Source organism: Rhinolophus ferrumequinum, chromosome 13 (assembly GCF_004115265.2).
Source record: "Rhinolophus ferrumequinum isolate MPI-CBG mRhiFer1 chromosome 13, mRhiFer1_v1.p, whole genome shotgun sequence".
Lineage (NCBI taxonomy): Eukaryota > Metazoa > Chordata > Mammalia > Chiroptera > Rhinolophidae > Rhinolophus > Rhinolophus ferrumequinum.
Genome location: NC_046296.1, coordinates 61975464 through 61997969, shown reverse-complemented (window position 1 = coordinate 61997969; position 22506 = coordinate 61975464). Strand labels below are relative to the sequence as shown.

The following is a 22506-nucleotide window of genomic DNA, read 5'->3' as shown; positions in this document are numbered from 1 at the left end:
ACTATTTTCCCCCCATTGAATTTTGCATTGTCTTAACATAAGGCAATCTTTTTTTAACCTAAACATTTTTTTGAAGTATTTGGAATGATAAAAATTTAAACAACACAAAAGGATATTCTATGAAAAGTAAGTTTCCATTCACCCCGGCCCCTAGTTTTTAGTTATTCTACCCAGAGACAACTTTTAAAAATTGATGTTTATATATTGTTTCAGAGATATTTTATATCCGTGTAACCACATATGTCTAAAAAGGTAGATTGAAACAAGATTTTGGAGCACCTGGAATTATCCTAATATGGAAGAATAGTAGATGAGGGCTGACGTTTGCTATGTTCCATGCTTGCACATTCTCGTCAGTTGCTTTCCCATGCTTTAGCATTTATTTGGCTGCTGAAAATGAAGTGCTTTGTTTCCATCCTAATCTAGACTTTTCTTGCAGATTCTTTCTCAGTTACTTAACTTTAATTACCACCTAAAAGAAGTGGATGCAAGTCAAACAGTAAAGCATACTTTAATATTTTTATACATTATTATTCTTGTATTTCAGGGAGCTTCTGATAATTGGAGGTGTTGCAGCACGGGATCAGCTCTCTGTTTTAGATAATGGGGTAAGTTGTACTTCTAATTTTTAAAAATGTAACATTATGGGTGGTCATTTTGGCAATATAGTGCTATGCTTTAAGAAAAATCAAAGAAGGCTGATATTAAAACAAAGTCAAAAAAATATATATTTATTCAAAGACATCTTTCAAGTATGCCTTTTCCCCCCCAAAAGTATACAGAACAGTAGTCTCTTCCAAACCCCTCAAGCAAAATTCCAGCATACATTTTTTTTTTTTTGATTACCTTTGAGCACCTGAGAATTTCCTTTATTCTTGCTTTCATGAATTAAGAGTCATTTCTTTTGAGGATAATTAAAAAAGAACTGGAGTTAAGACTGGAAATGGAGATAAAATGGATTGCAGAGAAGGATAGAAGTTTTGGCAGGATGTAAGATGTGGTTCCAGTAAGAGGGAGATGAGTTCACCTGTGTGTAAGGGCAAGTCTTACAGGCTGTGCCCAGGCGTGCAGTTATAAAGGACAAAGCTAAGACTGGTTCTCGTTATTAGGGGAGAAGGTTGAGAAATTCTTAACTGCTCATCAATTCTGTGAAGTCAAATACAGGTGGCACTTTATAAATATTTTATTTGTGTGCAATAACCTTTTCCTTACAAATTTCTCTTCATTTCCTTCCCGAAATATTTTACCCTTCCGTCTAAACCACCTGGTGGTGAGTCATGGAGTGTAAACATCTCCTCCCGCCAGTGCCACTGGTGCCCCATCAAACGAAATGTTATGCTGGCGATTTAGATTTGACCTGCTACGGCATAATCAGAGCAAGGAATCACGTTTCTGTACTTGAGACTACTCCTTTAAGATAGAGTATCACTTTAATATGTTCTTATCTAGTGTTATATTTTAGCGTTTGTAAGAGAGATTTAATACGTTCATTCCCAGTCTTGGTTCCTTAAACCCAAATACATTTTTCCCATAAGTTAAGTTTCTTCACTCATGTTTTCCAGCAACAGAACTTTTAGGGAATTGGATCTGCTTTCATCAGTCATGCCTAAAATCGGGTACTGGCTGAAGTCAATGCCGGAGTCCAGACAGTGTTACTCCATAGCTTTCTTGGCAGGATTCAATTTCATTATCCTTAGGGGACTTCACGTGATCTCTTTCCACCTTGCCTTCTCTAGAATGTCTGTTACCTCCCACCACCTCCTGGCTCAGCCTTAGCCTGTGTTATATCTTACGCTGGGACAGAAGTCAGATTCGGAGCGAGAGAGTAGAAGGATTGAATTCTTTGAGTCTTTTAAAGTTGCAGCGTTATGCACCGGGTGCGTAGGGACCTGGTGGTGTAGTTGGTGCTGTTAATACAAGTTGTACAGGTGTATCTCTCAGGCTTTTCCAATTCAACTGACTTTTTTCTCTTTAAACCTGAGAGACCTTGTATCTGTTCATACTCACTTCACCTACTGTGTTTCCCTGAAAATATGACTTAGCCGGACAATCAGCTCGAATGCGTCTTTTGGAGCAAAAAGTAATACAAGACCTGGTATTGTAGTGTATTGTATTTATTGTATTGTATTGTATTGTATTTTTATAGTAAAATAAGACCGGGTCTTATATTAATTTTTGTTCCAAAAGATGGAGTAGAGCTGATTGTTCGGCTAGGTCTTATTTTGGGGGAAATACGGTACTGAAATTGAGGAGGGAGGGAACTCACATAGTGGGTTAGAACCCTGTAGTAAAGATATTACACATAGAATCCGAGTGATATTTTCTCCACTCTGTGTGCAGCACCTGCCACACTGCTTGGCACATAGTGGGTTCTCAATACATTGAACCGATTTTATCTTCGTATTGTCAGACAATGTTCTCTAGGTTGAACTGAGACTTGCTTGTAGTTACCAATACAAAAGAAACCATAGCTTCAGAAGTGTCTTATTTTTCATGGGCATAAAAATGTATTGGATCAAATTGAAAGTCCGTTCAGCACACTTTTCCACTTTTTCAAAGGGTAAGATAGTAAGGTAATGAGGCTAGTGGAATGCATTTGTTAGGAGACAGTTACGTTTTAGTCTAGCGTGGAGAAAACGAATAGGAGTGATTTTTCATGCCTACTGATAAAGAGTAGAAGTTTTGAACTGTCTAATTCATTGAATGATTTTATATAAAGCCCTTATTTGTGTTCACACACATACATCCACATATGTACTTTAAAAATACTTAACCTTTATTGACTGCTTTCTAGAAATGGGCCACATACTGTGCTAAATGCCTTCCATACATTTTCTTACTCAGTTCTCACAATAGCACTCTTGTCCAGTTTTACAGGTTAGGAGAAGGGCTCGTGCTGAATATTAAGTAACTTGCCCAAGATGTTACACCTCCTGGGTGGAGCTTACTTCACCATACCTATGGGTTTGATTAAAAGTTGTGTGGGAGGAGAATGGAAAATGTTAATTGCACTGGCATGGTGGTTTATCATACTATTGTCTTAGTGTATGTTTGAAAATTTTATGATAAAAAGTTAAGTAAAACTTATTTTTATTTGATTTAGATCTTTTCTCACATTTGAATCCCAGTTGAACACCTAACACACTAGGTGATACACTAGGCATCACATGCTTTACATATCTCATTTCCTAATTATCACAACCATCTTGCAAAGCAGAAGGTATTACTCCTTTCAAAAGAAGAAAATTGAATCTAGAAAAGAGTATAAATAAGTTGAGGTCACACAGCTAGGTAGTGGTAGAACTGGGCTTTGAATCCTGGTTTAATTTCAGAGTTTCTATAAATTCCTCTGACTTTCACTTGAAAAATACAAGTTTTATATATTAGACTGCATGTAACAGTTAAGGATGTCCAACTCAGTTGCCAAATTCTTCATAGTAATCTCAAGCCAAATACAAGTTTGGTAACAGGGCGTTATCTGTGTCTCCTGTTTCGCAGATTTAGAGTTGACTGTGGCTGCTTCAGTATGTTCATTATATGTAGACTCTCGTTGGCTGGTACTTTAAGGTGATGATAATACTTCTTGGCTTTTCATCAGGTGCTGCTTCTGGTGTTTTTCAGGTAGATATAGTCGTTGGCACTCCAGGAAGACTAGACGATTTGGTGTCAACCGGAAAGCTGAACTTATCCCAAGTTAGATTCCTGGTCCTGGATGAAGCTGTATGTTGAAATTTACTTACGCTTTTTAAAAGCGTTTGCTTATATTTTTTAAGATAAAATACGTAAAATGATGAATTAGAAATACGTTTCAGTCATAATCCGAATATCTAGAGATAATCATTGTCACCAGTTTGGTATATTTTCATCCACTCCTTATATTTATGTAAATATTATTTTATGTGGTTGAAATCAAGCTTTGCAGAATCCAGGAAATCTTATTTTAATTTATTATAAGTATTTCATGTCATTGTTTGTAAATAATTTTAAAGGCCGTCTGATGGCCTCTTATATAGATATTTCACGGTTTATTTAACCACTCTTGTTACGAGATAATGTAGGTTTGTTTTTTTTCCAAATAGTTATTTTTGTTTGTACATATTTTTTCACATTAGAAATTATTCCTTTATGTCATAATTGCAAAATGTGAGCTGTGTGAAAAGACATTATTGTGTTTAATGCATTTGAGACATACTGCCAAATGATTTTCAAGATGGATTGAAGTCGTTTTTTAGCACAGGTTTTTGTTTCCATTTTCTATATTGAAATTAGATGTTTAACGACGTGATAGGAGCTGTCAACTCTTGTATTCATTCTAGAATACTGGAGCATGGTTTTTGGATTGTTTATTGTCAACTTTTTCATGTTTTAGTCACATGGGATTTAAAGTTGAATTTATAACTTGTTTCTAAATATCCAATAGAAAATAATCATTTAGGAAATTTGGGGATATGTATGTGTATGAATTAGTTTCCATAGCTTACATTTTACATTTGTTTTAGAAAAGAAAGATTTGGGTACTGATTTAGAAACTTACGCTGTTCTTTGCTTTTCATGCAGGATGGGCTTCTTTCTCAAGGTTACTCTGATTTTATAAATAGGATTCACAGTCAGATTCCTCAGATTACCTCTGATGGGAAAAGACTTCAGGTATAAAATGACTAATGCATCTTAAAATACATGTAAATAATCATTATGTATTAATGTTTAATTTTTTTTGTCTTACAGTAATTTACATCTTGTTTTAGTGTTTCCTGATTATAAAACATTTTCTTCAACACTTGATTAAATAGTGCACACATAGGAAACAGGCTTAAAAGCTGTTTTTAGAAATAAAGAAGGGAATTTGAGGAGATTACTTAGGTATTACAGAAGACTAAGTAAAAAGTCTTAGTTTTGTTTTTTTTTCTACAGAGCATTTAGAGTTTATATTCCAGACCGTGGGTACTGTTTCCTAGTTGAAAGAAAAAATATTTTGACCTGTGGAAAAACAGTTGTTTCTTCAGTAATTTCTTAAAATATTACTCTTATTTTTTCTTATCCTTCTTAGAAAGAATTCAATAGGTAGAGGTTTTTAAGAGAAGGGGATAAATATAGTTTAGGTAAGTTTATAAGTTTTCTTATAAACTTATAAGAAAAATATAAGATAAATCTAAAGCTTATAATGTTAGATCTTCAAAACCTTTTCATCTTATTTAGTTTTTGTAGGACCTTGAGGAATAGATGGCATGATTTCTGTGGCAGTGAGGGGACGAAAGCTGAGAGAGATTAACCTGACAGAAGTCATACCACTAGTTGTTGCTGCAGTCAGGCTTGAACTTGTCTTTAGATTCCAGGCTTAGTGTACTTTTTGCCCCACATCAGTATTCATAGGATTATTGTTACTATAAAATAAAAGTTTATCTCAATTTTGATTTTTCTGTTCTTAGGTGATTGTTTGCTCAGCTACTTTGCATTCTTTTGATGTAAAGAAACTGTCTGAGAAGATAATGCATTTTCCCACATGGGTTGATTTAAAAGGAGAAGATTCCGTTCCAGACACCGTACACCATGTGGTTGTCCCAGTGAATCCCAAAACTGACAGACTCTGGGAAAGGCTTGGAAAAAACCACATTAGAGTAAGTGCTTTATAATGTTAACAGTGGCGTATAGTAAAGCATTTTTAAACTAGCTTAACCTCGGGCTCCCAGTGATGCTTAAAGCAACCAGATACTGTACCTAAGACACCCAGCACATTTACTGGAAAAGGGTAGGCTTTTATGGCACGGAATAAATGATGGACTCGTCTTTTATTCTCTCTCTGTAAAGTTGCTTTTGTGATCATCTTGGTTGATACAATTTTTTATAAATAGGATTACCTGTATATAGAGATCTAATTTCAGATACAATGATTTCCATTTTTAGTAGTGTTTTAGTGTCTTCTTGATGTGCCTTATTTTCCTGAAATCAATTTCATGTGTCCATCTTGTCATTTTCCCTGCTGTTATGAGATTTACCTTTATATATTATAATAAGGGTATGTTTATTGTGAATACACAATATTCTGAAAACCATCTTTGCATTTTTATTATTTATAATGGATTAGCCTTAGGCCTGCAGTTAATAAAGAGTTTTTCTGAATCTGAAGAACAGTTTTGCCTATACATTATAAATGCTGCCTAAAGGTAAATACAATTCTCTCTCCAAAAAAAAATGGCACTTGTTCTGAATCATTACTTAACCATTCCCCATGCCTTTTTTATCCTTTCCTTTTGGTAGACGGATGAAGTACATGCAAAAGATAACACAAGACCTGGTGCTAACAGTCCAGGTAGGTTAAAAGTATCAACGAAATGTGTTGAAATTGGTTTGTTTTATTGAATTTATGGCCTGTTTACTCTCATGAAGGATTTGAGGTGACCTACAGAATTAGAACAGAAATCAGAAAATAAAAGCAACAAAAATAATAAAGAAATGGGGGGATAGCTGATACGAGTCAACTTAGAGGAATATTAATCACTGAATTTAAGATGTTAGTCTCCTGGCATCTAAATCACAGATATTTTAGATTATAAAATTCTCATTGATCATCGGAAACCAGCTGATTTCTCTGGTGAGAGGTTTTTCATTGGCCTTAAATTCCAGGAGAAATGTCATGTAGGTTCTTCTTATCAGGGAATTGGATAACAAAGGAAAAAGGTCTTTAGCTACAGCTTTGTGAAAGATACAGAAATGATCTAGAAATATAATAGTTTGATTTTTTTGAATCAATATCCGTAACATAAAATTTACCATTTTAACCTTTTGTTTTTTTCCGTGGAAAGCAGTAAAGCCAGGGATTACAAAGTTCAAAGAAGTGAGCATGCTAGAGTGTCTATAGAAAGTGAACCTGGAGGACCCACCAGGCAATTATATTCCATGGAACGGCCTAGGGGATACACCATTTACCACACTGGTAATAAGGCTCTGGTGAAAGGGGGTACCAGAATTAGTGTGGCTCTCCTCTGGAGGCCAGATTGGCAGTAGGAGATGCTGTTTCAGAACTGGGCTCACTGATTGCAATGGGGATGTTAGGATGGCCCACCTCCCCTACACACACAGGCCAGGTGACGTAACGTCATCATCAGAAGCCAGGTAGATGCAGTTACTGTGATGAGCGGCAAGGTCAGAGTGGAAAGAGGGTATCTATAAAGAGTCCCGGAGATGGTTGGCCTTCAGTCCCTGCAGAGGTGGAGCTGATGCTGATTGGCCCAAGGCCCTGCCATAGATCACACTGTTAGCATAGACTGCATAGCATGGACCAAGGCCCCCAGGTGAAGACAGGCAGGATAGTCCATGTGCTTAACGGTTACTGCCCACAACTTTTGGGACAAGAGTAATCCTTTACTGCTCATTTTCTCAGTAGCTCCTTTCATCTGCACGTGCCTCTGTCCTCTGTCTTACTCACTTCAGATCAAGTTGGGTGTAACCATTTTAAGTGTATAGTTCAGTGGCATTAAGTACATTACTACTGTGCAACCATCACCACTACCCTCTCCAGAACGTTTTCATCTTCCCAAACTGAAACTCCATAGCATTAAATATTTATCAGTTTTTAAAAAGCCTAACTTTCGATCTTGATTCAATGAAGATACTACTAGGCAGAGCTGAAACAGTTGTTTCAGGTACATAATGTTTCAGAAATACATGAAGATGCATCATGATACAGGACAGTGCTTAGAGAACCTGGATGGATCTTAATTAAACTCATTAGGCTGCATGTCTGATGTCAGGTGTCTCTAGTGGATCATTCACAAGGGTTAGGCAGCATTTGGTTCATGGTTAGAGTCAGCGGTAGGTGTTTGGTAAGTACCTAGAAGGTGGATTATCTGAAGTCTTGATTAAACAGAGTTTCTTTGAACTCAGTTTTATGTGCAGCTCCAAATTTATAAGGTGTATGCCCAACTAGCCCTGTTGTTGGAGAGGAGCAGAGACACTGCTGGTTCAAAACAATGCATCATCCCACTGTTTGGGAATGCATTTTATAAAATAAAAATTTTTACTGCTTCATATATTTTTCCTTGTAAAACTTGTGTTTAGTTTACTCGTACAATACAATTAGAGATGACCAGAGAAACCTTAGAAATATTTTTGGTTACAGAATTAAAATTTAGTTTCACATTGAAAAATAGAGATTTGGAAGGTGGTGACTAAGAAATTACTAACTAGGTTAGATGTATGGTTTTTATTCCATAGAGGGAAGCATGAACTTGCTGGTGTTTAGATTGATTTAGAAAGTATATTACTTACATTTTAACGGGGTTAAAATAACTGAATAAACATTTATTGTGCATTTAGGGAAGTTAATGCAAGGCAGAATAGGGTTAGTTTTCCATGAGAGGTCAGAACAAAGTTCTGTGTGAGTATATTTCTTTGTGTGTACCTATGTGTGTTTTTCCCTCCTAAGAGATATGGTTATCGGTCTTTTGGTGGTGCCCCATAAGCTGGCATCAAAAATATTAACAAAAACCAAAATAAATGAATGAATGGATTATCGCACCATTTCACCCTGTCTTATTTCTTGTTCTTGTCAATAAGATTTGTATGAAAGCAGTATTTTAGGTGAGTTAAGCAGTAAGTCTGTTGTGTGTATTCATGACAATTTGAGATCGAAATTCTTTTTGTTTGTGTGTTTTGTTTTTCGTTCTTGTGGTATTTAAGAGATGTGGTCTGAAGCTATTAAAATCCTGAAGGGAGAGTATGCTGTGCGAGCAATCAAGGAACACAAGATGGATCAAGCAATTATTTTCTGCAGAACCAAAATCGACTGCGATAACTTGGAGCAGTATTTTATGCAACAAGGAGGAGGTAATGTTTCCTCTCGTGAAATAAATTGTGTTCATTTCCTCATTTAATAGGTTATTAATCTCATGTTGATGTAGTCTAGCATGCATGCACAGAACTGAAAACAACGATGGTGCGTTGGAAGTGTTTGTGCTTATCCAGTACTTTTCTATGTGATAAGCCCTAGGAAGAACAATGAGCTCATTTTCCACACAGGTACAGTTTCTTTAAAGGGAACATGAGTCACAGCATTTTTAAGGCCCTTATGTCATTTGGAAGAAGGGTAAAGTTATCAGTTAACTTTACTGTTAAAATTTCAAGTATAGTCATTAAATAATAGAATGTACTCATATAGCGTCTAAGTTGGTATATGCGGGAAAAACCTTAATCTATCAAAGGCTAAGAATAAAAGAGGAAAAAAATGAGAAAAAGCAGAATGGTTAGAAATTACAGAGTAAGATGGCTGGTGGAAAAACCTGAATATATGAGTGAACACTGTAATATATACCAGCGGACTGAAGTCTGTTAAAAGGTATAAATTGTAATACTGGATAAAATCTAGCTATATAGGTTTACAAGAAACATACCTAAAACCTAAGCACATGCCAAGATTGAAAGAAAAAGGAATGAAACAATATTTATATATATCAGCTAAAATATCGGCCAAAATTATTAGCTTTAGTTAAGTCTAGCAGTATTAATATGAGACAAGAATTCTGTTAGTAGAAATAAAGAGGGTGATGATATAATAAAATATTCAATGTGAAACAAAGAGATAATGATTCTAATTTTATGCTTCCTATAAAATACATCAAATGTATAAGCCAACATGAAAAAATGCCCAACATAATCACCTGTGAGGGAAATGCAAATAAAATCCCAATGTGATACCACTGTACACTCATTGAAATGGCTAGATTAAAGATGGAATACTGAATTTCAGTGAGGATATGGAGCGGTCGGAGCGTGTATAGTGTTGGTGAGAATATAAAATGGTAGAGCCACTTTGGTTTGGCAAAAGGTCTTACAGTTTTTTATAAAATTAAGCATTGCTGTCTTTCAGCCTAGCAGTTCAACTCCTACGTATTTATCCAAGATAAGGAAAACGAAAGATGGGTGCAGGAGTGGTCACAGCAGCTTCATTTATAGTGACTCCAAACTGAAAACCCTGAGTGATGATCAATAGGAAAATGGCCAGGCAATGTGGGAAATAGCTACATGTAGGCATACGACTCAGCAGTGAAGAGGAACAGACTACTGACAGACACAAAGGATCTCAAACATTACGATGAATGAAAGAATTCTTGCGCAGGAGTGTATCCTGTATGATTCCATTTGTGTAAAGTTCGGAACGAGTCAAACTAATCAATGATGGGGAAAAAAAACAACAGTGTTTGTCCCCAGGAGAGAAGTGGGGATTGACTGGGAAAGGGCGTGGAGCTACTTTGTGGGGTGTTGGTCTGTATCTCCACAGGGCTTTGAGCTACAGAGGTGTGTGTGTTTGTCAAAACTCAGCAAATGTACACATAAAGTTTATACATTTCCTTGTATGTGACTTTTACCTCAAAAGGAAAATAAAACCAAAACAAATCCTATAGTCTAGTTGCTGATACACATGCTGAAGTGTGTACTGATATCTGCAATTTACACTGAATTGCATTAAAAATATAAAAATGAGTTAATAGGATAGAGGGCTAGACAGGTATGTGACAAAGCAGGTACAGTAAATAGAGTTTAGGTGGTGAGAATATAGTAATTCACTGTTAGAATTCTTTCAGTTTTGCTATATGTTTGAAATATAAGTTGGAAAAATATATAAAGTAAAAATTGACAGATGTACAAAGTAACAGACAAATTCCTCTTTCATAGTGGGGAAGACTAGCACATATCTTTTTATAATTGATGTCCATCGAGGAGATAGAGAACTCAAAAAAGATATGGAAAATTTGAATAATTTAAAAGTTTGGACTAGTGGTCGTATAAAGCACATGTTCTATCATCGCTCGTTACAGTGAACAGTTAGGAACACTTTTTTCCCCCAAGTCCTGGCAAACAGACTTGCTTGGTTGTTTTAGTCATAGCGACTGTTTCGTAATAAATATTTCTTCCTGTCCAGGTTTGTTTGGAGTGGAGGATTTGATTGTGTGGTTAGGAGTGTTGTTGATCCAGCAGTAATATGCCTTAGTTCCTCTTACCTTCCTTCTCTCAGTATTCTGGTTACTTCTGTTACGAAAACAAGTTTCCCAAACCATCACTAAGACTAGCACACCACAGTATGTAACCAATGCCAGGATTTAAGAGAGGGGAAGGGAGAAAGGGTCCCTTTCCTCTGCACAGGCCCCTCAACAGGGGAGTGTGGGAGTGTGTGTGTGATACGTCCCTGAGCTGCTTGAAACGGGCGTGCAGTGAGACCTCAGCTTCGCGCCTGCCTGCGGAAGTGCAGATTAGCTAGCCTCTTCCTCTGCGTAATTAGTTTTTGTGTTAGTCATTTTGGGGGGATATCTTTCAAAGTGAACTGTTTCCTTGAATTCTGTAGTTGTTATTCTGGGCTGTCTCATAGTGGTGCTGACAGATTCTGTTGAGTTCTAGAAGGCTATTTGCCCTTACTGTGGTCTGCACTGCGCTGCTTTTTGTTACTCTGTTTGGAGACTTTCTTTTTTAGGATTGGCTGCTTCTACCTCTGAAGTAGTACCTTTCCATCCTTCCTGTTTGCTGCTTCTCATTTCCTTTGGCCAGGAAACCAGATAACTAAGTCGCTTAACATGCCTTGAGGAGGGCAGGCTTGTGGGCGTGGCCTTTAATAAGGACCTGAACTTCATGATGCCTGTTTTGCTTCTTCAAGAATAACCTCTTTTGCCTGTTTTTTTCTGTTTGTTTTTTTCCTTTGTATGGGATAGGTGAAGTTCCTGGTAGACACATACATTTTCCTCTTACTAATGCGTAGTGCTTTATTAATCCTCTGGCTTGAGATGGGTGATTTAAAATGTCCTTCAAAGCAAAATCAATTTTAATGCCCACGGAGTTCATTTTAATGGCATTTCGCCTGTGACATTGTGGTAACCATGGTTTATGGCAAGTTGGGGTATAGATTTCCGTGGAATCATATGGTACCATTGCAAGCTGAGTTTTACTTTATTTATTTATTTATTTATTTATTTATTTATTTATTATTTTTACATAGTCTTAATGTTGTTCAAGATTAACTGTTTTAATCTGCTTTTCACTAGGACCTGATAAAAAAGGACACCAGTTCTCATGTGTTTGTCTTCATGGTGACAGAAAGCCTCACGAGAGAAAGCAAAACTTGGAAAGATTTAAGGTATTGATATTTAGTTGACTACCTTTCCTTAGTACTTAAGACGGGAGTTGTATTTGGTTTTAATCAGTTCCAGTTAATATTGTTAAAGCAATTCTTGTCCTAGAAATTTCAGACTACTTCTACCCTAACTGATGTATCCTCATCATGGCTGGGCTTAGTCATCTGATACAGTCAGATGGTAAACATGTTCTCTGTCATGTTTACTAGCACAGCACTGCTGTAATAGGAATTCTCAATTTAAGAAGGTTTTAGTTCAATTCTTTCAGGTAGATATTTTTAGAAGCATCATTGTATGGTTAAACCATGTCTGTGAGCCTTTTTAAAAAACAGTTTGTAGTACTACCAATAGAGAACTTAATTTGTAGATTAATTTAAGACAGGAATCAGAATATGGTTTTGTATCGGCTATAAAAAAGAATGAAATTTTACCAATTACAACAACATGTGTGGACCTAGAAGGTACTACTGTTAAGAGAAGTAAGACAAGTACCATATGATCTCATTTATATGTGGAATCTAAAGAACAAAATAAACAAACAAACAAAACAGAAACTCATAGATACAGAGAACAAACTGATGGTTGCCACATGGGAGAGGGGTTGGGGGATGAGTGAAAAAGCTGAAGGAATTAAGAAGTACAAATTGGTAATTAAAAAATAGTCACAGGATATGGAGTGGAGCATAGGGAATAGGGTCAATGGAATTGTAACAGCTATATACAGTGTCAGAGGGGTAGGAGATTGGGGGAGCGGGGATTATCACTTTGTGAGGGGTATAAAAGTCTTAACTATTACATTGTTTTGTACACCTGAAACTAATAAAAAAAAAAGTCATGGGGATATAAAGTACCGCATAGGAAATACAGTCCATAATATTATAAAAACTATGAGGTATAGAGTCAGATGGGTACTAGACTAATCGGGGGGATCACTCTGTAAGTTATATAAATGTCTAACCACTATGCTGTGCACCTGAAATTAAAATAATACTGAATGTCAAGTATAATTGAAAAATAAAAACTAAACAATAAAAACTTTTTTAAAAGAATATGATTTTGTAGAATTAAAGATAGTTTGAATTGTTGGGAGCAGACCATCCCAGTTGTGTGCTTGTAGCACATGAACAGGTTACAGACAGAGCTCTTGGTGTAGCTGCGCAGGTCTTGAGCCATTTAGAGCTGAAGGTCAGTAGCCGCCACCCACAAGCATTGTCATCCAATTACCACAGTGGGTTTGCCCCACTGTATAGTACAGATATTTTCTCTCAGACCCATCATATGAAAAAAGGTCAGAAGTACTGGCCGTAGGAATTTTGGATGATGTTTCCGTGCTGTGGTTTGATGTGGATGTTAAACATAATCAGATGGCATCACTTCAGCACGGGTGCCACCCTTTGTGCCCTGGGCATTGTACTGGACCAAAAATCAGGATGCCCTTCCCTCTCCTCCAGAGCCCTAACTTTTGCTGTGCCCCGGGGCACAGGTATCCAAAGGCTAATTTGTGTGTGTTCGGTGAGCACCAGAGGGCACTCTCTGTTTCTTCTCTTGAGGATTTTGTTGTCACAAAAACTGAAACCGCATAGTAGAATGTCGAGTATTCTGAATTTATTTTAATACAAGGGTAAAAGAAACATTCGTGATTTTGTATTTTGTTCTAGTTGATCTTTTACCAGTCAGAATTTCTAAAGATTAAGCCAAATTTTAGCAGTAGTTTAATATCTTTGATGTAAGAAAAAAGAAAAGCAAAAATGAGTCCAATCATTGATTTATTCATGTTGAATGTCATATTTCAGTAGATCATAACTTAAAAATTCAAGACTTGGTCCACTGAACTATGAATATCTGGACCTGTAATCTGATAGTAACAAATTAGTTATTAGAGTTCTTGTTTAGTGGATAGTATTTGGGTTTATTTTTTAGTATACCTACTATTAAATTCATTTCTCTCCTCTCTGTTCTCTTTAGAAAGGAGAAGTAAGATTCTTGGTTTGCACAGATGTAGCTGCCAGAGGAATTGATATCCATGGTGTTCCTTATGGTAAAAAGAAACTTTTTATGTCGGCAGATTGAATTTTATGTAATTTAAAGTAAAACTTCTAATATGTTTGAAATATTTAGAACATCAAACAAGCTAATACGTTGGAAAGTTTTAGAAACTAATGGCAATTGGTAATAGTTGTTTTTATTTACAGTTATAAATGTCACCCTACCTGATGAAAAGCAAAACTATGTGCATCGAATTGGCAGAGTGGGTAGAGCTGAAAGGTAGGGCCGTGATTTATGTTTTCCTTTTTGAGCTTCTGTGCTTCAGGAATGAAATCTAATAAAGACTTAAAATCTTTCAGGATGGGTCTGGCTATTTCCCTGGTGGCAACAGAGAAAGAGAAGGTAATGTTTTCTGTGTTTTATTACAGTCATTGTTTATGTTGTCATTGTAGACATTAGAAATAAAAACAGTTTGATTTTTCCATTTCCATTTAATTTGGTTGCATATGCAATATAAATGAATATTTTTATGGCAGCCTTTTCTCTCTGTTTATTAAAGGGACAAATGGGATGAAGTTTAAAAAGGAAGATTTGACTTTGGGTGGTGAACACACAATGCAATATACAGATGATGTAACTGTACACTTGAAACCTATATAATTTTATTAACCAATGTCACCACAATAAATTTAATAAAAAAAAGAAAAAGAAAAAAATGCAACACGAAATTTGTCCCAATAGCTTTAATATAATTGTTTTCACCAAAAAGTGTTTAAACCCTCTCTGGCATAATGCCATAGAAGACTTTTTATTGGGGGCGGGGCAGGGGAAACTTGTAATTTTGATATAATTACAAATTTGCAGCAAAGTTGCAAGAATAAGGAACTCCCATGTACTCATTGCCCAAACTAGTTGTTCATTTTGCTTTTTGCTATTTGCTTTATTCTTACAGAAAACATTTGAACTATTTTTGATACACATGTTGATATAGCATTCTCCAATATTCAGCTTTTCATCCTTGTTTTTATCGGAGAATTCCTTTCTATAACTGATATCGATTTGAGAAAAACGTTCGGATTTTTCTGGAAAAGAATTCTTTCAGAAGACCTAATGAACTACTGAGTGGTGGTAGCAGTTGGATGACATACCATACCTGCAGTCAATTTTTCTTGTGCCTCGAGGATAGGAGCTACGGAAAAACAAATTGAAAATAAAGGTATCTCCAAACATTAATATTTTTCCCCTCTTTCATTTAGGTTTGGTACCATGTGTGTAGCAACCGTGGAAAAGGATGTTACAACACAAGACTCAAGGAGGATGGCGGTTGTACCATATGGTACAACGAGATGCAGGTAAGGTAAAGTGTACTAAATTGGTGAAATAGTCTGCATTTCTCTATAAAAGTTGTTCCTCGGCGTTTATCTCTTGTCAATTTTGAGGGAAAGTATTAATTGATTATAATGTTAGCTGTGATTTGTCAGTTGTAACTTGTGAATTCACCTCTTCAGAAATATACCGTATTTTGCTGTGTATAATGTGCTCCCATGTTTTTGGCCCAAACTTTCAGGGAAGAAATCTTTTGTCTTAATTTGTTAATTCAAATTTTTATTTGTTTACATTTAGGTACTCGGTTTTTGTATTATAAAGGAATTTCAGCTTTATTTTTTTAACATATTGTGGTACAAGAAATTTGATGTAACAAATAATTACAAAACACAAGAACAGACACAAGGTACAAGATATTTTATGTACCGGTAACAAATTTACAATATTTATGCATCATACTGTAGAAGGCCAAGAACTCTTCTTCGTCATTGCAAGTTCGTCATAAGTTCAACAAAACTGATTATCGTATTCTAGGGTATTAGTTTGCATACAGATATCGTTACTGATTTCTAAAGTTACACTTCTAATTCATAAGCATAAATAAAAGAATTAAAAACATTTATATAGGTACGGAATTAGTACTACCCATGTATAATGCACACCCTTATTTTTCCCTCACAAATTTGGGCAAAAAAGTGACTATTATACATGGCAAAGTATGGTAACTTCCATTTATATTAAGTATTATAGCCTTCCTGGTTTTATTTAATGCTGTTAAAATGCAACTCTGTCAAAAAGAAATTTTTATTTGAAAATGCTTTAATTTCCTCCTCTTAGTTGCTATCTGAAATGGAAGAACACCTGAACTGTACCATTTCTCAGGTTGAGCCAGATATAAAAGTACCAGTGGATGAATTTGATGGAAAAGTTACCTATGGTCAAAAAAGGGCTGCTGGTGGTAAGCTTTGAGTTACTTTTAATTCAGTTTTAAATGTGAATGTTTCCTTTTTGAGTGTCAGTTTAAGAAAAGAGTCGTTTCTTTTCATCGTGGTAAGTGTGTGTTCTTAGCGTATTAATGATTCCCTTCTGATTACTCTCAGCACTTTGCCCATATCTGCCTTGCAGCGTTCCCTGTGTGATCTGTATGTGAATGGAGAAGCAGCATAGCTGTTTCTCTTGAGGTGTTAATGTCATAAGGATATTTGAACATTTATAGAATTATTAGCAAACAACAGTATAACGGTGATTTTGAACAGAGAATCAGGAGCCTTTGACTTAATTCAAGTGATAACCCGGCATACTCTTTCCTTTGCCTGGAATGCCTTTAGCTCATTCTGAAGATTTTTTTCAGATTCCGGCTAAACTAGTGGTTTTCCAAATCAAGGAAGACGATAGGGGAAAGGTGGGTAAGGGTATGGGGACAGCTGTTAGTGAGGCCTAATCATTGACTTGTATTGATGCAACATTTTTAGAACTCTGAGTTGTGGATATAACTTGCACAGTAGTACATTTTTATTGCTGGAAGCAATGTGTAAACTGATACAATAGAGCCAAAGTATCGCTGACAAGTTATTTCAAGCATGCCATTTACTTTGCGTTGTAATTTGTGTGTGTGATGCAGGTGGAAGCTATAAAGGCCATGTGGACGTTTTGGCACCTACCGTTCAGGAGCTGGCTGCCCTGGAAAAGGAGGCGCAGACATCTTTTCTACACCTTGGCTACCTTCCTAATCAGCTGTTCAGAACCTTCTGACTTGAACATTCGCTGAATCCGATTTGAGTAATAAGTCTCTAGTCTTACAACTCTAAAACAGTTCTACTGGCTTCCAAGCAGCAGTATTTATAGTAACTTAAGCTGTTAATGCTAACTCTTGCATGTCAAGAAACACGAAACATTAGTCCTAGGAATTCTCCTTAAAATGGCATCCTAATGAAAATAATAAATTCGGTGATTGTATTTTCATGAAAGTTTGTGTCTTATTTTAATGTTATTTGATAGTTTTTCAAGAATGCTATGTGTTTATGAAATCAAGTTGATGGGCATAGGAATTTGGCAGAGAACCTGTGGGAGCACAGGTAAATATGCTAAGGGCAGAATTTTTCACAGGAAGTGGTCCTAATTGGAGACAATCTTGGACAATCACGGTTACCTGCGTGTATACTGAAGCTAGATGAGGGGTGTAAGATGAGAGGAAATTGAATGATTCCAGGGTAGAAGGACATCTTGGTTTGTTTGGAAGCCTGGAGTCTTTCAGGCCATGAGAAAAGGTTCTGTGCCTGAGAATTGGTAATGGTGATAGTGAAGAGGTATCTCCGAAGGTTTACTTTCTTTTTAAGAGCCTTTCTTTCCAGAAGATACGTACCCACAAAGATAAAACTATTCTGCCGTTCCTCCAAGTCTTAAACACATTTCTCTGGAATATATTTCCTCAGACGCTTGCCTAAAACACCGGAAAGAAAAGGGAAAATTTAAATATATACCATTGAATCGTTCTTTTGTTCCCTTTGACTCTTAGTTTATAAAGTTGTTTTTTAGGGAAAATTATTTTTGCCCTAGAGATTTCCTAAGTGCACCCCAGCTATTATAATTTCTTGTGTGACAGTTTCAAACCCTTTAGCACTGAAATATTTTCTTCAAACAAAAGCTTGAGTGAAACTAACTATGTAAACAGTTAAAATCATTTCCTAGCATAGAGTCGTAGTTTGTGTGAAGTGGTTGTCAGGGTTTCATTCTTTCACTTATCTCTAGACCACTTTCTTTGGAGATGTCCTAGAATTCCGTCACCAATGTCAAAGCTCTGTGGTGATAGCTCTTTGCGATGTTCGCACACATGAATCACTGCTTTAGAAAGGAGTTTTTGATTGACGTAACGGCAAAGAAAAGGCTGATACTCAGACTATTTCGATCTTGGAGCTGGAAGAGGTCTCCCTGCCTGGGCTCGTGTCCGTGTTATAGATACATAGCTGGGTTTAGAGGGATACATGCTCACTTGGCTTGGAACTAGAACTTGGGTTTCCAGGTTTCATCTTTGACTCTGGTCTCCCTTTGGAAGATGATTCCCAGGTTCCAGTGGGTGAGCCGGAGGGGAATGCTGGATAGAGCTGGGAGATGGTGGCAGCAGTTTTTTCTCTTCACATTACCATCCAACTGGAATTTTCCAGGGAACAGAGTTTTTGAAAGAGGAAAACTCTGTAACCAGACCAGCAGAGGGGTTGCCTGGAGACCTGACTCACCCTTTCTACTGACAATACCATTATTTTCCCCTTTGTCTTAGTCTCTGCTTCCGGATGCTAATTACTTCAGGCCTCTGGATTACTGCTAAGGATGTGAATAATTGCTAAGTCCTGGTTAAGATGTGGTCACTGAAATAGAACGTCCTGGGTTTTAGTTGGTACTAGAGCGCCTAGCTAGAGACTGTTTTTCCCAGGTTCTGGTCAGTGCTGTGTGGCTGGAGGCCATAGGTACCGCTTCTGGGCCCCGTCCTTCCACCTGCCCTTTCCCCGCTCCCTCAGGCTGGAACGTGGATGTGGCCTTAGTGAGGCAGTTTCCCCACGAGGAAAGTGTCGGACTTAGGGCATGGCAGAGCACCAAGGTGAAGGAACCTGGTTGACCTAGTAAAAGAGCTGCCCACACTCTGGGCTGCCTGGCACAGTCACTTGATCTTAGCCACTGTATGTTTAGGTCACTACCCCAACTAATACAGAGCAGTAGAGGCGCTGGAAAGTCCAGAAACTGTTAAATATTAACCGTCAGATGTTAGTGTTTCTGACTCAGCTTCAGCTTTGTGCACTCTACAGTGTAAGAATTTCTACGTGTACTCACAGATCTCGTCTATAGCTCTTAGGTCTGTCCCCTTGTACACAGAATGCCAAGTTTTGGCCCATTTTCAGCACATAGAAGGCATGGCCTGAGATCTTATGAGTCTTGCCACTTGCCTCCTTGTTCCTCTCCAGTCTCTCGTTCACTACTCCCTTCTCTTGGAAGCTACCTTCAGGCTTTGATTACTAGATATACTCTCATAGTGACTGAAGTAGTTTCGTGTTTGGGGATATTTTTGTTTGTTTGTTTGTTTTTCAAATTTTAAGAAACTTAAGGGAGCTTCTCTGACTTAGGTGTATGTGTCCACGGTATTGCTAATCTGGAAGATACTTTCAGCCTCTTACTAGGACAGACCCGCTGAGAGCATAGAAAAAAGCACGAATGTCTTCATTGCCTGGCCATGTTTGCCTTAAAAGAACTGACTCTACAGGACTCTCACCTTTCTATACCCAAACCTTTCTATACCTCATTCCTAATAGCTCTTCTCTTACTATAGACAGAAATGTGGAAACTTCAGATTAGAGTAAGCCCCACCCCTCCCTACTTTTTGTTTATAGTCCCACTCCCACAGAAAATCACTGCCAACATTTGGGTTCGTTTCTTTCTCCTGTAAACTTTTTGCTGTACAGTTTAGATCTTACTGTGTATAGTTTTGTATCTCCATTTAGCACCAGTATTTTTCTTGTTACAAACACTTCAATGGCCCATTGAATGTGCTGTGGTCCATGTAACCGTTGCACTCTTAATGCTGTTGAGCTCTGAAGGAAAGTGAAGACGTGACCCTCAGAAGGCCTGGCCTGGGCGCAAAACCAGAAGTACTAGTGGGGTGACAGATGGCGACGTCCTTCGCCTCTTAAGTTTCTTTGTTAGAGCCTCTCTTTAGTTTCTAAAAATGGTGACAATAAGTCGCATCATTCAGGCTTATGTTCAGCATTCAGCAAAATCGTCCAGCAGATAAGAGGCACTCATGCCGTATTTTATGGTATGGTCTCTATTTACATTTTTCCTGCGTTCATATCATGTTTCCCTGTGAATATCTCTGTTCTGTCTTTTGGATTCTTTGTACTGGATTCCTACTACTTTAACTCCTGGATTGAATTAAAACAAAAGAACCTCATGTACATGTTTCAGGATCATTACCAGGTTGGGTGCGGAAAGGGTTGTACTAGTTGACATTCATACTAACAGCAGAGGAAGAATTCTGTGCAATTTGTTGTACAAACTGAAATAATACTTGTTGCCTTTAAAGTTTGTTTTCGTGTTGTCTCTTCATACGGTGTGTGAATGGGGCTGGTACCATCCTTACATCTTAATGCGACTTCTTCACACACTCCTTATCCCCGTCCCTCACCCCACTCCTGCCCCACCACCGTTGTCATACTACAAACAGGGACCCAGACGTGTTGTAAATAAGGTGCAAGGCTTCTTTATTTTTTCATTTCCTTTTTTTTTTAAATGCATGTGGCAGTGACTGAGAACAGCCCAGATTAAAGAAAAAAATGAAGTTATTTCCCAGCCAATTTTAAATGGGCAAATCCATTTAGTCACATTCTCACCTTACTCTTCTGACTTAAAAGAGAACTGCACTTTATTTCAGTTCGAATGATACATGTAAAATAGGAAAAATGTGTAGGTAAACGTAAAAGGAGATCTGGGGTAGGTTCCCCTGTTTAGTTAAGTTTTCATTCCCCTATAAATGCTGACAATTTCTAAAGTACTACCAGGGATTTTTTCCAAGTGACCTTATTTGGTGGAAAAAGGAATATTCGTTAGAAGGGAAAAAATGTAGTGGAACAGGAAGGAAAGGGACGGGTATTATTTTGCTACTCCAAAGTAATTGATCGAGGATTCCTTTGGAGGGAGGAGTGCAAAGGGAATTTTTGCTGTTGTTTTCCGTTCTGTTGCTTTAAATAACTACCTTTTGTTTAAAGTCGTCTAAAGCTCTGGTTTTTCTGACAAGAGATTTCAATCTTCCCAGTCAAAAGTGTTGAGGGAAATTTAAAGGACCTGGAGTCAGACAGGCTTGGGGTCTGATCCTGGCCACAGTTCCTGACTTCCGGCAGCTAAATCGCATGCCGAGATCATTAGTTCTAAGGTGGGACCTGGGAATCTGCATTTTAACAAATTCCTCAGAAGATTGCAGTGCAGCTGGACCTTGAAACACAAAATCAAAGCCCACGGTTATAGAGAAATGGCCCTTAGAACTTTAATTCTCGCCGTAAGCTTTTACCCTGAGTCTCAGGCAAGATGATGCAAAAGGACACGTGAGAACCAGGCACCGTGGTAGAATCACCTGTCTTCCAGCGCTGGGCCACTGCCTTGATACCAAAAATGAGCACCTCGGCCCCTTCCCTGAGGTTCGTGGTTTTCAACCGTGGCTGCACTTGAAAAGCAAATAACACTATCTGCACTTCACCTCCAGAAATTCTGGTGTTACTATCTGGAGTGAGGCCTGGCTGCCCCGAACAATGCTAATGGCTGCCAAGTTCACCGCTGTTGCTTTAAACAGCCTGACTCTAGAAGGTTCTTGATCCAGTTGCCAATCATTGTGGCCTGTCTGCACATACCTAAGCTAATAACGTGTCTTAAGCTTATAGTTGAGGTTCAAGCTGGAATCCTTGCTATTATACTAGGCGGTGCAGGTTATTGTGGACAAAAACTTTGATGAAAGTATTAGTAGTACCATATATCATCTTTGGAAAACTACTAAGACTATTTTAAAAATAAATTTTGAGCCCAGATGAATTTCGTTCCCTTCAAAATAGGCACTTTGGGGATTCAGACAAATCTTTTAAGGATGCTTCAATGTTTCAAAACCCAGGTGCCCTTTTTATTTTAGACATTGCCCCTTTGTGTTTATTTAAAACATTTCCACTGCTTTGACAGTCATTTTAGAGGCCTCTGGAAAATTACTGATTCAATCCATTATTTTACCTCCAGTCTTGATACCCAGTTTGGTAACTCATCCTGTTCACCAGAAAAGGCGCTGGTTGGCTGTTAGCTGTGTGTTTCCTTAAATTAAATCCCAATCAAAGGGTAAATATTTCCTACTGCCAAAGTAGGACTTCGAAGAGGTGGTTGTGTCTCTTCAGAGCAATAATTCCATGTTATGAGCTTTCCAGTTTTGTTGTGTTTGTTTTTTGTGTGTGTGTGCTGGGTCAGGGCTTCAGGGAAGATACTCTGGCATGGGAAACCCTGATCAGGATAGGAATTGCCCGGATGGAGGCTGGAGCTGGAGAGAGATGGCCAGTAGGAATGG

General features: G+C 37.5%; 1 protein-coding gene across 1 annotated transcript in view; it reads left to right on the top strand.

Annotated features, from left to right (window-relative positions):
• Positions 1-17395, top strand: part of DDX1 (DEAD-box helicase 1) — a 32839-nt gene extending 15444 nt beyond the window's left edge. Inside the window, exons 14-26 of the mRNA XM_033125125.1 lie at positions 548-608; positions 3622-3720; positions 4558-4647; positions 5427-5615; positions 6256-6307; positions 8677-8823; positions 12027-12118; positions 14082-14154; positions 14309-14381; positions 14462-14504; positions 15359-15454; positions 16266-16386; positions 17050-17395. Coding sequence (XP_032981016.1) covers positions 548-608; positions 3622-3720; positions 4558-4647; positions 5427-5615; positions 6256-6307; positions 8677-8823; positions 12027-12118; positions 14082-14154; positions 14309-14381; positions 14462-14504; positions 15359-15454; positions 16266-16386; positions 17050-17180 — 1267 coding nt within the window. The 3' untranslated portion in view covers positions 17181-17395. The remainder of the gene's footprint in view (positions 1-547; positions 609-3621; positions 3721-4557; positions 4648-5426; positions 5616-6255; positions 6308-8676; positions 8824-12026; positions 12119-14081; positions 14155-14308; positions 14382-14461; positions 14505-15358; positions 15455-16265; positions 16387-17049) is intronic.
• The last annotated feature ends 5111 nt before the right edge of the window (positions 17396-22506 follow it).